Source organism: Bactrocera oleae, chromosome 4 (genome assembly GCF_042242935.1).
Source record: "Bactrocera oleae isolate idBacOlea1 chromosome 4, idBacOlea1, whole genome shotgun sequence".
Lineage (NCBI taxonomy): Eukaryota > Metazoa > Arthropoda > Insecta > Diptera > Tephritidae > Bactrocera > Bactrocera oleae.
The window spans coordinates 21,623,540-21,640,908 of record NC_091538.1 but is presented as its reverse complement, the minus strand read 5'-3'; the positions used below and the strand labels follow the sequence as shown (position 1 = coordinate 21,640,908).

Genomic DNA, 17,369 nt, shown 5'->3' with positions numbered 1-17,369 from the left:
TTTTTGTCAAATAAAAAAGTATTCCATACGTGAACTTGATTTTGATCGGTCAATTTGTATGATATCGCCGAATCTGACAAATGAGCTGCCTCTCGGGGAGAAACGAAATTTCAGATCGATATTTCAAAAACTGAGATCCGGGATAGTTTTCACTCTAAAAATATTAAAGGTTCTAAAAATATCGTTGAGTGCCATACGAATTCATAATCAAAACAATGTCTCAAAATTGCGCCTTTTACTATTCTCAGATCTACAGAGACCGCTTATGAAAAAATTATAAATTTCACTTTACTAAAATATACGTTGGGTACAGAAAGATTAACTTTACCCATAGGTACTTCTGTAATTCAAGTTAATGCGATAAGGATTTCTAGCTTTTCATTTTAATCCAAATTGATTATACAATATTATAATGAACAGCATAATTGGCTTTTCTAAACAGCAAGCAGTCTCTCTTACGAGCTTTAATCGCGCGGTTGTTCCAATGCCCGAGTTTCGCTTCAAATTATTTGCTTGCCTTTCTGTGGCTTTCTACTGCAATCTTAGCGTTATAGCTGGTGAGTTGATAAAGTAAATGCATACATACATACATACAGACACATACACATTACATATGTATATAGAGAAACCTTGAAATACTAATTCGAATACTCCCAAAGGTGATTATGTGTGCAAAGAAAATGACTATTTTGGCCATTGTAAGTTATATGAAAACTGCCCGAACCTACAGGATACTCCATTAACAAAGGACATGCTGAATCCTAAGGATTGTAAATACTCTAGACTAGTAAGGAATAATAATTTATATTGTGTTAATGTTTGGTCTCACATCAGATATTCTTCCGCAGAGTGGTCCTGTTATATGTTGCCCCCGAAGGAGACGACAACAACGGCCTTTTAGAAGGCCAACAACAACAACTACAACAGAAAGGCCAAATCAGCGGTATATGCATTTTGCGCTTAATAAAGAAACCAATCTTAGGAATTCGAAAAAGCTCCATCCGGAGGGATTGGCACTACTAAACAAACCCAATTGCGGTAAAATTAATGATGATCGTATGGCCAATGGTATAAGCGCTACACAAGGCGAATTTCCATGGATGGCCATGTTACTTTATGCGCGGATGGAACCATTGTGTGGTGCTTCGGTCATAACAGAACGCTTTGTCCTCACAGCGGCCCATTGCATTTCGAACGATTTGTAAGTGATTAAATATAAAAATTCGCAAAATCAAATATTTGTATATATATGGTGTATTCTCTGAGAATACTGATCGCTTTAAATCTATTTTCCAATATATGCAGACAAGCTGTGCGCTTAGGCGAACACAGAATTTCCACCAAAAACGACTGTATACTCCACATTTGCCAAACTCACGTAGACTTTGTAATCGATCCACACCAGAAACCCATAATTCATCCCGATTACAAGTCGCTAAATTACCATAAGGATATCGCTCTGATAAAGCTTAATATGGACATAGATTTTAGACGTAAGTAAATCTAAGATCTTTAGAAATTAAATTTCTAAATTTATATACTAGAACAACTAATATATAGAATTAACAGATAAGGGGAAATTCTGCGTTGTTCAAATAATGGTTTGTTTTTTTCTGTTTTATTCTCACAACTGATAAAAATAATAGTTGCAGTCTTTAAAAAAAAATTGGTCGATACGGTTTGTTAAAATTATTTGGGACCTTACAGTCAAGACTCGATGAGCTCGCATTTGATGAGCTGCATAATGAATTCACTTAACAAATAAAATATTTTAAGGATATAAATACAATGTGTACATACATAGGAACTTTGGTCACTTACTGTATCTAACCCATTGTACAAAGTTATTAATATATTTCTACCATATATCCTTTTAAGGTTACCAGCACATAGCACCCATTTGCTTGCCCACGATGCCATCGGATTATAATATTTCGCCACACGATGATTTAGTATTAGCTGGCTGGGGCCTACAAGAACACGGTAAATTAATTGTATTTACTACCATATTCTTAAATTGTTTCTAAATACATGTGTGCATTTAGATCGCTCTGTTGACGTACTTCAAAAAGGTCAGTTGATACTCAAAGCATTGGATATTTGCAAGAACTTATACCCACGTTTTAAGATTGACAATTCGAAGCTTTGTATTCAAGCTGGAACTAACCAAACGGTGTCTTGTCGTGGAGATTCTGGAGGTCCACTATTTTGGAAAACCGCTTACCTAAGTGGTAGATTCATAAGAAAGCATTACACTCAAATTGGTTTGGTCTCTTTGGGTTACGGGAAGGAATGTGGTGAATTAACTACGGAACCTTTTATGTATGAAAACGTAACGGATTCCATGGTTTGGATAACTCACACTCTTTATAAAGCACATTTTAACAATGAAAACAATGTAAACCCATACAGTGCCCCACACTATTTCAACTCAAATTTTATGATTTATTAATATTCACAACGAACATAAATAATTTATTATTTCAAAATTGTTAAAGGAAGTATTTCATTATTCGAGTAAATACTTGTAAATATATTGTATAATTAATCATATTTCTATAGTCTCATGCAAGTACGTATGAATACCTACATATGTAAGATTTATGAGAATGACTACGCGAAATGAAATATATACATACAGCGAATCAAAAAAGTTTTGGCACAAGCGTGTTTTTGATAATATAAGGTTTTCTTTTATTTCTTTGCTCTATTCGGCTTATTACACATAATTATATTAAAATTGTAAAATTTTCAATCGTTTTATCAGAGAATGTAAATGAATAGAGAAGGAGCAAATGTTAAATGAAATCTTTTTGTAATTTGTAATTTCACATGAGGGAACATCGAAAAATATAACTTCGAAAGAGTAAAATACCCCACGCTGTGTGCGAAACGGAGAAAAGGCTATAAATAGACACAACGAATGAAAAATCGTTGCTCATACCTATTTAGATTTATGTTTTCAATTTCTATGATATGACAAATTTATAATTATGAAAAGCCTTTTGAATTGAAAAGGAGGATTACTGGCAAAAACCCCAGAATTCATAATAAAATAACCTTTGATATGCAATTTTTCCAACTTTTGTATGTGCGTTGCGTAAGCAATATACTTATTAAACAAATGATAATAATAAAACTGTGGCTAAGCGGTCGTGTTTCCATTTATGTAGTGGCTTAGGTCGTTCATTCTTAAATACACGTACGCTGATGCTTGCTTCTTCTTGCCCCGCACAAGCAATGACTTTTGTCAACACTTTTTGCTTTTTGCGAGTTGAACGATCGCAGGCGAGAAGGGATTGGGGCGCACTGCCACATAATTATTTCAGATAGTTTTTATTAATCGAATTTAGTTTAAAAACGATTATAGGTATGAATATATGTGTATATATATATATATATATAATATATATTATATAACGAAAATAATTCATAAATGCATCAGTATTTATCAATACAAATTAAGCAACATAATAATATACTAAGAGTCCTCAGTTAGAACGCCTCTGTGTATAGTGGCAAGCCAACAAAATAACGGCGAGTTCGCGCAGACATTGTGTTGTTGAAAACAACCAAATGATGACTTTGTCCACAAACATACATATGTATATACATACATACATACATATATGAGCTCGCATACATATTGACACCAAATTGTGTGAATCGTCGCGGAGTTGACAAAATTTGTTTGAATCGACAATTTTGCGACAATGTCGGTCGGCTATGTTGTCTCGTTTGTCCTTTTTGCAGTGGTTTGCTATTGAAAGTTGACTTATTCTCTTTTGAAATACTGCGATTACCAATTGGGCTGCATTTTCATAGCGTCGTATTTAGATAAAATGGGCTAAATCGAAAAACTATGAAACAATGATAATAAGTAAACATATAAAAGTACTATATGCACTGTGCATAGAATATATAGAAGTAGTTAAAGATTTCTTATGAATGAAATATATAGTGCATAATATGCAAAAATATAAATATTATTTAAACTCGCTAATAGGTCATGTTGGCAATTCTCCTTTCTGAAGGGAACATCAGACAAATTCTTCAATTTCTGATTTTTAGCAAATGTTGTGAGGCAGCAGCTTGTGGGCAACATACAAATGCGAGGGGAATGGTAGGACTTTCAGTTATACAAATTGTAAAATTGAAATTTTGCTGATTCTTCAATTTTAGTGAAGACATTCAAATTCAATTTCATTCATTTTTATATTCGCGCATTTGCGGTAGGAATTCTATATAAAAACCAAATGTGGTTTACCAGGCGCACAGAAAAAATAGCGCGGCGCAGAGTTATGAACGAACGCACTTTGCTTTGAAGCAGACGCACGTTCCTTATGAATGAATTTGTTGTCCTTGTAATATGAAATACTGAGAAAATAAGCCGCGAGTTCCCTTGAATATTATTGGCCGATGATGGTGCGTCTACGTTTTCTTTGTCACTTGCGCGAATGTTCAATTTTTTGCGAAAGACATATTGAGGGACATACATATGTACATATGTGTACATATATGCAAATATATTTGGACATGCGAATGAAGGAAGGCAATTTCAAGAATATTCACATATCACATAAGAACATTTGAAGCAAGTAAACAACAATAGCTGTTTGAGTTCACAGATTAGACAAATTAACTTGAATATTGTCTATGATGTTGGTTGTATAGCACACTTCCTTATTGCAACGTGAAGTATTTTGCCTAAGTTCAAATCCTATCATATATTTTTATATACTCTTTTTTTATTTTTATAACTCTTTTATATTAAATGATATTTTAATTCTATTTTTATATTATTTCCCTCATTATTTATATTTTCTTGTCAGAAGTCAATTTCTTTCGTTTTTATACTCTCGCAACCTGTTGCTACAGAGTATAATAGTTTTGTTCACCTAACGGTTGTTTGTATCACCCAAAACTAATCGAGTTAGATATAGGGTTATATATATATAAATGATCAGGATAAAGAGACGAGTTGAAATCCGGGTGACTGTCTGTCCGTCCGTCCGTCCGTCCGTGCAAGCTCTAACTTGAGTAAAAATTGAGATATCTTTATGAAACTTGGTAGACATGTTTCTTGGTACCGTGAGACGGTTGGTATTGCAGATGGGCGTAATCGGACCACTGCCACGCCCACAAAACGCCATTAATCAAAAACAAATATTTTGCCATAACTAAGCTCCGCAATAAGATACAAGACTGTTATTTGGTACACAGGATCACATTAGGGAGGGGCATCTGCAGTTAAAACTTTTTTTTAAAAAGTGGGCGTGGTCCCGCCTCTAATAGGTTTAATGTGCATATCTCCTAAACCCCTAATGCTATAATAACAAAATTCACTAGAAGCAAATGTTTTTAGCACTTCTATTGACGGTGTGTAAATAGTTGAAATCGGGTGGCGATTTCGCCCACTCCCCATATAACGGTACTGTTAAAAACTACTAAAAGCGCGATAAATCAAGCACTAAACACGCCAGAGACATTAAATTTTATCTCTGAGATGGTATAAATTGGCTTTATAGGAACCGCGTTCAAAATTAGTCAGTGGGCGTGGCACAGCCCACTTTTAGGTGAAAACCCATATCTTGAGATCTCCTCAACCGATTTCAACCAAATTTGGTGCATAACGTTCTTATCATGTTTGGAAAATGGGTGAAATCGGACTACAACCACGCCTATTTCCCATATAACACCATTTTAAATTCCATCTGATTCTTTCACTTTCCACTATGCAAATTAGGTAACAATGATTATATCGGGGTAAAACTTTGCGTGAATAATGCAATTAAAGTATGCCACCTTGCGGCCAAAAATTGTCTAAATCGAACCAAAACTGTTCAAACCCCTAAGTACTAAATATGTGGACCCCAGTGCCTATAGTTGACCTTCTACCGAAAATATCAGTCAATCCACAAAGAAATCTCAAACGAGTATACCATTTGACTTTGCGAGAGTATAAAATGTTCGGTTACATCCGAACTTAGCCCTTCCTTACTTGTTATTACTTAAATTTTTGTTTATGCGCATACCAAAGAACATCTGTGCATATGTATGTATATACATTTTGCTTATAGAGTGGTGTAGTTCGTTGCGTACCCTGAAAGGTGTGGTGACATTTTATTTTAGAACAGCTAACATTTGCTCCTTCTTTATTCATTTACATTCTCTGTTATTAACATTCTCTGCTATTTATTAATATTCTCTGCTTTGGCTTGGTTACAGCGCCATCTAGTGTGAATACTGGAACGAAGGAAGAGCGAATCGGAAATTACTCGCATTATAATTAAGAGAGTTCTTCGATCATCTCGAACTTTTAACTGTGAATAAAAATAAATGCGTTCCACTATCTCTTTTTTTTAAATAACTATCAATTTAGTAGTATTTAGTTTTTTAGTTCACTTCTTTAATTCCATTAATGCATTAACCTACCGTTCCAGCCTTTTAGTTAAAAGAGAATTATTTCTAACTTGTTATACAAATGTTATTATTTTCACATTCATATACATATGGTATTATTTCAACCGAATTATGAAAACAATGGGTTCTCGCAAAGGCGAGTTTTGATTAAGAATGGAAGTTTGAAAAGCTCACTGAGTACTTTGGAGACGGAGTCATAATGATTAAACTTCTATGGAGATGAAGTCATCCTAGTTAGTTACGGAAATCTTCTTCGAGATCATGATGAAGTTTTCAATACGAGTACTTAATATTGCAATTATTTTAACTTCTATTTATTGTACTAACATTTTATATTTATTGTGCTTCCTTCCAGTTTACTTTAAGTGTGCTTGGGTCAACTCATTGTACTCAAAATTAATTAATTTGCCATTAGCTTCCTTAAAGACATGGATTTGGATTAACGGATTGATACCTTTCCCTTCACAATAAAAAATTATATACTTCACTGACTTGTTTTTTAAAGAATTAGCATTAAGTTTGGAGAACTTCAACCTATTTAATTATGTCTACTCGAAATAAATGCCTTGCGTCGTGGAACTCGGCTATGATAACTATCTCAGAGCTAGATCTCATTTTTTTTTAAAGCTTTGTTGCATCTTTTGTCTCAGCTTTACTGCCAAAATCTTCAGACTCTGAGTCACTGCAGTGTTCCAGCTGTGATGTGAATTTTTTTGGGCGTCCAGATGTGCCCTACGCTCTAATATTCCGGTGTTTATGTAGCGTTTTATAATATTCCGCACACTTAAATAAGGCTCTGCTTTATATTACCAATTTCACGATAAGATTTTTGCTGCACGTGCAAATTCCTTACAATGTGGATATCTACCGAAATTTTATACGACCGGGCATTTTGTTCACTCGATAACTGTACAATTTTCGCATTGTCATAAAACCAGAGAATGTAAATGAATAGAGAAGGAGCAAATGTTAGCTGTTCTAAAATGTTAATTACGATGAGGGAACATCGAAAACGTGCAAGTGCGAAAATAAAATGTCACCACACCTCTCAATTTACGCAACGAACTACACCACTCTATAAGCAAAATGTATATACATACATATGCACAGATGTTCTTTGGTAAGCGCATAAACAAAAATTTAAATAATAAAAAAGAAAGCAATTTAGTTCTGACAAGAAAATATAAATAATTAGAATATTTCAGGAAAATATGTTCATATGTTTGGGTTTATTGCATATTCCTTTATTTATGTGTATTTATACAAAGGTGAAAATCACACCTACATTCATAAATACACGCACGCTGATGCTTGCTTCTTCTTGCCCGCACAAGCAATGACTTTTGTCTACACTTTTTGCTTTTTGCGAGAAGCAAGTTGAATGATCTACGTAAATGTTATAATATTGCGTAACTAAGCCCTAAGTTATCAGTATTTTTCTATACAAATTAAGCAATATAATAATATGATACAAATTCTCCGTTGAAACGCCTCTGACCATGACGGCACGCCATGGAAGTAACGGCGAGTTCGCGCGGAGACGGGGCGGAGCCCAAAATTGACTTCTGACAAAACGTTGAAAAAAAAACCAAATGAGAACTTTGCCGACAAACATACTTGCATACGAGCTCGCATACATATTGACGCCGAATTTTGCGCATCGTGGCGGAGTTGACAAAATTTGTTTGAATCGACAATTTTGCGACAATGTCGGTCGGCTATGTTGTCTCGTTTGTCCTTTTTGCAGTGGTTTGCTATTGAAAGTTGACTTATTCTCTTTTGAAATATTGCGATTACCAATTGGGCTGCATTTTCATAGCGTCGTATTTAGATAAAATGGGCTAAATCGAAAAACTATGAAACAATGATAATAAGTAAACATATAAAAGTACTATATGCACTGTGCATAGAATATATAGAAGTAGTTAAAGATTTCTTATGAATGAAATATATAGTGCATAATATGCAAAAATATAAATATTATTTAAACTCGCTAATAGGTCATGTTGGCAATTCTCCTTTCTGAAGGGAACATCAGACAAATTCTTCAATTTCTGATTTTTAGCAAATGTTGTGAGGCAGCAGCTTGTGGGCAACATACAAATGCGAGGGGAATGGTAGGACTTTCAGTTATACAAATTGTAAAATTGAAATTTTGCTGATTCTTCAATTTTAGTGAAGACATTCAAATTCAATTTCATTCATTTTTATATTCGCGCATTTGCGGTAGGAATTCTATATGAAAACCAAATGTGGTTTGCCAGGCGCACAGAAAAAATAGCGCGGCGCAGAGTTATGAACGAACGCACTTTGCTTTGAAGCAGACGCACGTTCCTTATGAATGAATTTGTTGTCGTTGTAATATGAAATACTGAGAAAATAAGCCGCGAGTTCCCTTGAATATTATTGGCCGATGATGGTGCGTCTACGTTTTCTTTGTCACTTGCGCGAATGTTCAATTTTTTGCGAAAGACATATTGAGGGACATACATATGTACATATGTGTACATATATGCAAATATATTTGGACATGCGAATGAAGGAAGGCAATTTCAAGAATATTCACATATCACATAAGAACATTTGAAGCAAGTAAACAACAATAGCTGTTTGAGTTCACAGATTAGACAAATTAACTTGAATATTGTCTATGATGTTGGTTGTATAGCACACTTCCTTATTGCAACGTGAAGTATTTTGCCTAAGTTCAAATCCTATCATATATTTTTATATACTCTTTTTTTATTTTTATAACTCTTTTATATTAAATGATATTTTAATTCTATTTTTATATTATTTCCCTCATTATTTATATTTTCTTGTCAGAAGTCAATTTCTTTCGTTTTTATACTCTCGCAACCTGTTGCTACAGAGTATAATAGTTTTGTTCACCTAACGGTTGTTTGTATCACCCAAAACTAATCGAGTTAGATATAGGGTTATATATATATAAATGATCAGGATGAAGAGACGAGTTGAAATCCGGGTGACTGTCTGTCCGTCCGTCCGTCCGTCCATGCAAGCTCTAACTTGAGTAAAAATTGAGATATCTTTATGAAACTTGGTAGACATGTTTCTTGGTACCGTGAGACGGTTGGTAAGCTGATGGGCGTAATCGGACCACTGCCACGCCCACAAAACGCCATTAATCAAAAACAAATATTTTGCCATAACTAAGCTCCGCAATAAGATACAAGACTGTTATTTGGTACACAGGATCACATTAGGGAGGGGCATCTGCAGTTAAAACTTTTTTTTAAAAAGTGGGCGTGGTCCCGCCTCTAATAGGTTTAATGTGCATATCTCCTAAACCCCTAATGCTATAATAACAAAATTCACTAGAAGCAAATGTTTTTAGCACTTCTATTGACGGTGTGAAAATAGTTGAAATCGGGTGGCAATTTCGCCCACTCCCCATATAACGGTACTGTTAAAAACTACTAAAAGCGCGATAAATCAAGCACTAAACACGCCAGAGACATTAAATTTTATCTCTGAGATGGTATAAATTGGCTTTATAGGAACCGCGTTCAAAATTAGTCAGTGGGCGTGGCACAGCCCACTTTTAGGTGAAAACCCATATCTTGAGATCTCCTCAACCGATTTCAACCAAATTTGGTGCATAACGTTCTTATCATGTTTCTATGTCATAGTGCGAAAATGGGTGAAATCGGACTACAACCACGCCTATTTCCCATATAACACCATTTTAAATTCCATCTGATTCTTTCACTTTCCACTATGCAAATTAGGTAACAATGATTATATCGGGGTAAAACTTTGCGTGAATAATGCAATTAAAGTATGCCACCTTGCGGCCAAAAATTGTCTAAATCGAACCAAAACTGTTCAAACCCCTAAGTACTAAATATGTGGACCCCAGTGCCTATAGTTGACCTTCTACCGAAAATATCAGTCAATCCACAAAGAAATCTCAAACGAGTATACCATTTGACTTTGCGAGAGTATAAAATGTTCGGTTACATCCGAACTTAGCCCTTCCTTACTTGTTATTACTTAAATTTTTGTTTATGCGCATACCAAAGAACATCTGTGCATATGTATGTATATACATTTTGCTTATAGAGTGGTGTAGTTCGTTGCGTATCCTGAAAGGTGTGGTGACATTTTATTTTCGAACTTGCACGTTTTCGTTGTTCCCTCATCGTAATTAACATTTTAGAACAGCTAACATTTGCTCCTTCTCTATTCATTTACATTCTCTGTTATTAACATTCTCTGCTATTTATTAATATTCTCTGCTTTGGCTTGGTTACAGCGCCATCTAGTGTGAATACTGGAACGAAGGAAGAGCGAATCGGAAATTACTCGCATTATAATTAAGAGAGTTCTTCGATCATCTCGAACTTTTAACTGTGAATAAAAATAAATGCGTTCCAAGTAAAACTATCTCTTTTTTTTAAATAACTATCAATTTAGTAGTATTTAGTTTTTTAGTTCACTTCTTTAATTCCATTAATGCATTAACCTACCGTTCCAGCCTTTTAGTTAAAAGAGAATTATTTCTAACTTGTTATACAAATGTTATTATTTTCACATTCATATACATATGGTATTATTTCAACCGAATTATGAAAACAATGGGTTCTCGCAAAGGCGAGTTTTGATTAAGAATGGAAGTTTGAAAAGCTCACTGAGTACTTTGGAGACGGAGTCATAATGATTAAACTTCTATGGAGATGAAGTCATCCTAGTTAGTTACGGAAATCTTCTTCGAGATCATGATGAAGTTTTCAATACGAGTACTTAATATTGCAATTATTTTAACTTCTATTTATTGTACTAACATTTTATATTTATTGTGCTTCCTTCCAGTTTACTTTAAGTGTGCTTGGGTCAACTCATTGTACTCAAAATTAATTAATTTGCCATTAGCTTCCTTAAAGACATGGATTTGGATTAACGGATTGATACCTTTCCCTTCACAATAAAAAATTATATACTTCACTGACTTGTTTTTTAAAGAATTAGCATTAGGTTTGGAGAACTTCAACCTATTTAATTATGTCTACTCGAAATAAATGCCTTGCGTCGTGGAACTCGGCTATGATAACTATCTCAGAGCTAGATCTCATTTTTTTTTAAAGCTTTGTTGCATCTTTTGTCTCAGCTTTACTGCCAAAATCTTCAGACTCTGAGTCACTGCAGTGTTCCAGCTGTGATGTGAATTTTTTTGGGCGTCCAGATGTGCCCTACGCTCTAATATTCCGGTGTTTATGTAGCGTTTTATAATATTCCGCACACTTAAATAAGGCTCTGCTTTATATTACCAATTTCACGATAAGATTTTTGCTGCACGTGAAAATTCCTTACAATGTGGATATCTACCGAAATTTTATACGACCGGGCATTTTGTTCACTCGATAACTGTACAATTTTCGCATTGTCATAAAACCAGAGAATGTAAATGAATAGAGAAGGAGCAAATGTTAGCTGTTCTAAAATGTTAATTACGATGAGGGAACATCGAAAACGTGCAAGTACGAAAATAAAATGTCACCACACCTCTCAATTTACGCAACGAACTACACCACTCTATAAGCAAAATGTATATACATACATATGCACAGATGTTCTTTGGTAAGCGCATAAACAAAAATTTAAATAATAAAAAAGAAAGCAATTTAGTTCTGACAAGAAAATATAAATAATTAGAATATTTCAGGAAAATATGTTGATATGTTTGGGTTTATTGCATATTCCTTTATTTATGTGTATTTATACAAATGTGAAAATCACACCTACATTCATAAATACACGCACGCTGATGCTTGCTTCTTCTTGCCCGCACAAGCAATGACTTTTGTCTACACTTTTTGCTTTTTGCGAGAAGCAAGTTGAATGATTTACGTAAATGTTATAATATTGCGTAACTAAGCCCTAAGTTATCAGTATTTTTCTATACAAATTAAGCAATATAATAATATGATACAAATTCTCCGTTGAAACGCCTCTGACCATGACGGCACGCCATGGAAGTAACGGCGAGTTCGCGCGGAGACGGGGCGGAGCCCAAAATTGACTTCTGACAAAACGTTGAAAAAAAAACCAAATGAGAACTTTGCCGACAAACATACTTGCATACGAGCTCGCATACATATTGACGCCGAATTTTGCGCATCGTGGCGGAGTTGACAAAATTTGTTTGAATCGACAATTTTGCGACAATGTCGGTCGGCTATGTTGTCTCGTTTGTCCTTTTTGCAGTGGTTTGCTATTGAAAGTTGACTTATTCTCTTTTGAAATATTGCGATTACCAATTGGGCTGCATTTTCATAGCGTCGTATTTAGATAAAATGGGCTAAATCGAAAAACTATGAAACAATGATAATAAGTAAACATATAAAAGTACTATATGCACTGTGCATAGAATATATAGAAGTAGTTAAAGATTTCTTATGAATGAAATATATAGTGCATAATATGCAAAAATATAAATATTATTTAAACTCGCTAATAGGTCATGTTGCCAATTCTCCTTTCTGAAGGGAACATCAGACAAATTCTTCAATTTCTGATTTTTAGCAAATGTTGTGAGGCAGCAGCTTGTGGGCAACATACAAATGCGAGGGGAATGGTAGGACTTTCAGTTATACAAATTGTAAAATTGAAATTTTGCTGATTCTTCAATTTTAGTGAAGACATTCAAATTCAATTTCATTCATTTTTATATTCGCGCATTTGCGGTAGGAATTCTATATGAAAACCAAATGTGGTTTACCAGGCGCACAGAAAAAATAGCGCGGCGCAGAGTTATGAACGAACGCACTTTGCTTTGAAGCAGACGCACGTTCCTTATGAATGAATTTGTTGTCGTTGTAATATGAAATACTGAGAAAATAAGCCGCGAGTTCCCTTGAATATTATTGGCCGATGATGGTGCGTCTACGTTTTCTTTGTCACTTGCGCGAATGTTCAATTTTTTGCGAAAGACATATTGAGGGACATACATATGTACATATGTGTACATATATGCAAATATATTTGGACATGCGAATGAAGGAAGGCAATTTCAAGAATATTCACATATCACATAAGAACATTTGAAGCAAGTAAACAACAATAGCTGTTTGAGTTCACAGATTAGACAAATTAACTTGAATATTGTCTATGATGTTGGTTGTATAGCACACTTCCTTATTGCAACGTGAAGTATTTTGCCTAAGTTCAAATCCTATCATATATTTTTATATACTCTTTTTTTATTTTTATAACTCTTTTATATTAAATGATATTTTAATTCTATTTTTATATTATTTCCCTCATTATTTATATTTTCTTGTCAGAAGTCAATTTCTTTCGTTTTTATACTCTCGCAACCTGTTGCTACAGAGTATAATAGTTTTGTTCACCTAACGGTTGTTTGTATCACCCAAAACTAATCGAGTTAGATATAGGGTTATGTATATATAAATGATCAGGATGAAGAGACAAGTTGAAATCCGGGTGACTGTCTGTCCGTCCGTCCGTCCGTCCGTCCGTCCGTGCAAGCTCTAACTTGAGTAAAAATTGAGATATCTTTATGAAACTTGGTAGACATGTTTCTTGGTACCGTGAGACGGTTGGTATTGCAGATGGGCGTAATCGGACCACTGCCACGCCCACAAAACGCCATTAATCAAAAACAAATAACTTGCCATAACTAAGCTCCGCAATAAGATACAAGACTGTTATTTGGTACACAGGATCACATTAAGGAGGGGCATCTGCAGTTAAAACTTTTTTTTAAAAAGTGGGCGTGGTCCCGCCTCTAATAGGTTTAATGTGCATATCTCCTAAACCCCTAATGCTATAACAAAATTCACTAGAAGCAAATGTTTTTAGCACTTCTATTGACGGTGTGAAAATAGTTGAAATCGGGTGGCAATTTCGCCCACTCCCCATATAACGGTACTGTTAAAAACTACTAAAAGCGCGATAAATCAAGCACTAAACACGCCAGAGACATTAAATTTTATCTCTGAGATGGTATAAATTGGCTTTATAGGAACCGCGTTCAAAATTAGTCAGTGGGCGTGGCACAGCCCACTTTTAGGTGAAAACCCATATCTTGAGATCTCCTCAACCGATTTCAACCAAATTTGGTGCATAACGTTCTTATCATGTTTCTATGTCATAGTGCGAAAATGGGTGAAATCGGACTACAACCACGCCTATTTCCCATATAACACCATTTTAAATTCCATCTGATTCTTTCACTTTCCACTATGCAAATTAGGTAACAATGATTATATCGGGGTAAAACTTTGCGTGAATAATGCAATTAAAGTATGCCACCTTGCGGCCAAAAATTGTCTAAATCGAACCAAAACTGTTCAAACCCCTAAGTACTAAATATGTGGACCCCAGTGCCTATAGTTGACCTTCTACCGAAAATATCAGTCAATCCACAAAGAAATCTCAAACGAGTATACCATTTGACTTTGCGAGAGTATAAAATGTTCGGTTACATCCGAACTTAGCCCTTCCTTACTTGTTATTACTTAAATTTTTGTTTATGCGCATACCAAAGAACATCTGTGCATATGTATGTATATACATTTTGCTTATAGAGTGGTGTAGTTCGTTGCGTACCCTGAAAGGTGTGGTGACATTTTATTTTAGAACAGCTAACATTTGCTCCTTCTTTATTCATTTACATTCTCTGTTATTAACATTCTCTGCTATTTATTAATATTCTCTGCTTTGGCTTGGTTACAGCGCCATCTAGTGTGAATACTGGAACGAAGGAAGAGCGAATCGGAAATTACTCGCATTATAATTAAGAGAGTTCTTCGATCATCTCGAACCTTTAACTGTGAATAAAAATAAATGCGTTCCACTATCTCTTTTTTTTAAATAACTATCAATTTAGTAGTATTTAGTTTTTTAGTTCACTTCTTTAATTCCATTAATGCATTAACCTACCGTTCCAGCCTTTTAGTTAAAAGAGAATTATTTCTAACTTGTTATACAAATGTTATTATTTTCACATTCATATACATATGGTATTATTTCAACCGAATTATGAAAACAATGGGTTCTCGCAAAGGCGAGTTTTGATTAAGAATGGAAGTTTGAAAAGCTCACTGAGTACTTTGGAGACGGAGTCATAATGATTAAACTTCTATGGAGATGAAGTCATCCTAGTTAGTTACGGAAATCTTCTTCGAGATCATGATGAAGTTTTCAATACGAGTACTTAATATTGCAATTATTTTAACTTCTATTTATTGTACTAACATTTTATATTTATTGTGCTTCCTTCCAGTTTACTTTAAGTGTGCTTGGGTCAACTCATTGTACTCAAAATTAATTAATTTGCCATTAGCTTCCTTAAAGACATGGATTTGGATTTACGGATTGATACCTTTCCCTTCACAATAAAAAATTATATACTTCACTGACTTGTTTTTTAAAGAATTAGCATTAAGTTTGGAGAACTTCAACCTATTTAATTATGTCTACTCGAAATAAATGCCTTGCGTCGTGGAACTCGGCTATGATAACTATCTCAGAGCTAGATCTCATTTTTTTTTAAAGCTTTGTTGCATCTTTTGTCTCAGCTTTACTGCCAAAATCTTCAGACTCTGAGTCACTGCAGTGTTCCAGCTGTGATGTGAATTTTTTTGGGCGTCCAGATGTGCCCTACGCTCTAATATTCCGGTGTTTATGTAGCGTTTTATAATATTCCGCACATTTAAATAAGGCTCTGCTTTATATTACCAATTTCACGATAAGATTTTTGCTGCACGTGCAAATTCCTTACAATGTGGATATCTACCGAAATTTTATACGACCGGGCATTTTGTTCACTCGATAACTGTACAATTTTCGCATTGTCATAAAACCAGAGAATGTAAATGAATAGAGAAGGAGCAAATGTTAGCTGTTCTAAAATGTTAATTACGATGAGGGAACATCGAAAACGTGCAAGTACGAAAATAAAATGTCACCACACCTCTCAATTTACGCAACGAACTACACCACTCTATAAGCAAAATGTATATACATACATATGCACAGATGTTTTTTGGTAAGCGCATAAACAAAAATTTAAATAATAAAAAAGAAAGCAATTTAGTTCTGACAAGAAAATATAAATAATTAGAATATTTCAGGAAAATATGTTCATATGTTTGGGTTTATTGCATATTCCTTTATTTATGTGTATTTATACAAATGTGAAAATCACACCTACATTCATAAATACACGCACGCTGATACTTGCTTCTTCTTGCCCGCACAAGCAATGACTTTTGTCTACACTTTTTGCTTTTTGCGAGAAGCAAGTTGAATGATCTACGTAAATGTTATAATATTGCGTAACTAAGCCCTAAGTTATCAGTATTTTTCTATACAAATTAAGCAATATAATAATATGATACAAATCCTCCGTTGAAACGCCTCTGACCATGATGGCACGCCATGGAAGTAACGGCGAGTTCGCGCGGAGACGGGGCGGAGCCCAAAATTGACTTCTGACAAAACGTTGAAAAAAAAACCAAATGAGAACTTTGCCGACAAACATACTTGCATACGAGCTCGCATACATATTGACGCCGAATTTTGCGCATCGTGGCGGAGTTGACAAAATTTGTTTGAATCGACAATTTTGCGACAATGTCGGTCGGCTATGTTTTCTCGTTTGTCCTTTTTGCAGTGGTTTGCTATTGAAAGTTGACTTATGCATTTCCATAACGTCGTTTTTAGGTAAAATGGGCTAAATCGACAAACTATGAAATAATGATAATAAGTAAACATATAAAAGTACTATATGCAGTGTGCTTAGAATATATAGAAGTAGTTAAAGATTTCATATAAATTAGCCGTTGTTTTATTGTTATCCTTTGCCCATTAGATATTTTTCATGCAAATGTGTTGACGAATTTATCTATTAATTACTTATTTTGTTGTTAATTCTGCGGCTTTAACCAATAATCCTC

General features: G+C 34.5%; 1 protein-coding gene across 1 annotated transcript; it reads left to right on the top strand.

Moving 5' to 3' along the window:
• The first annotated feature begins 397 nt into the window (after positions 1 to 397).
• On the top strand, positions 398 to 3,149 carry LOC106622503 (serine protease grass). Its single transcript, XM_014241696.3, has 6 exons — positions 398 to 557; positions 660 to 787; positions 849 to 1,201; positions 1,306 to 1,493; positions 1,879 to 1,983; positions 2,046 to 3,149. The coding sequence occupies exons 1-6, from the start codon at positions 413 to 415 to the stop codon at positions 2,450 to 2,452; spliced, it is 1,326 nt and encodes a 441-aa protein (XP_014097171.2). The 5' UTR covers positions 398 to 412; the 3' UTR covers positions 2,453 to 3,149.
• Positions 3,150 to 17,369: the final 14,220 nt, after the last annotated feature.

Excerpts from the sequence above, each read along its gene's own strand:
- LOC106622503 (XM_014241696.3), top strand. The coding sequence starts at position 413 with ATGAACAGCATAATTGGCTTTTCTAAACAGCAAGCAGTCTCTCTTACG. Across the intron at positions 1,494-1,878 it reads TATGGACATAGATTTTAGAC|GTTACCAGCACATAGCACCC; the intron begins GTAAGTAAATCT and ends TATCCTTTTAAG. Across the intron at positions 1,984-2,045 it reads CTGGGGCCTACAAGAACACG|ATCGCTCTGTTGACGTACTT; the intron begins GTAAATTAATTG and ends GTGTGCATTTAG.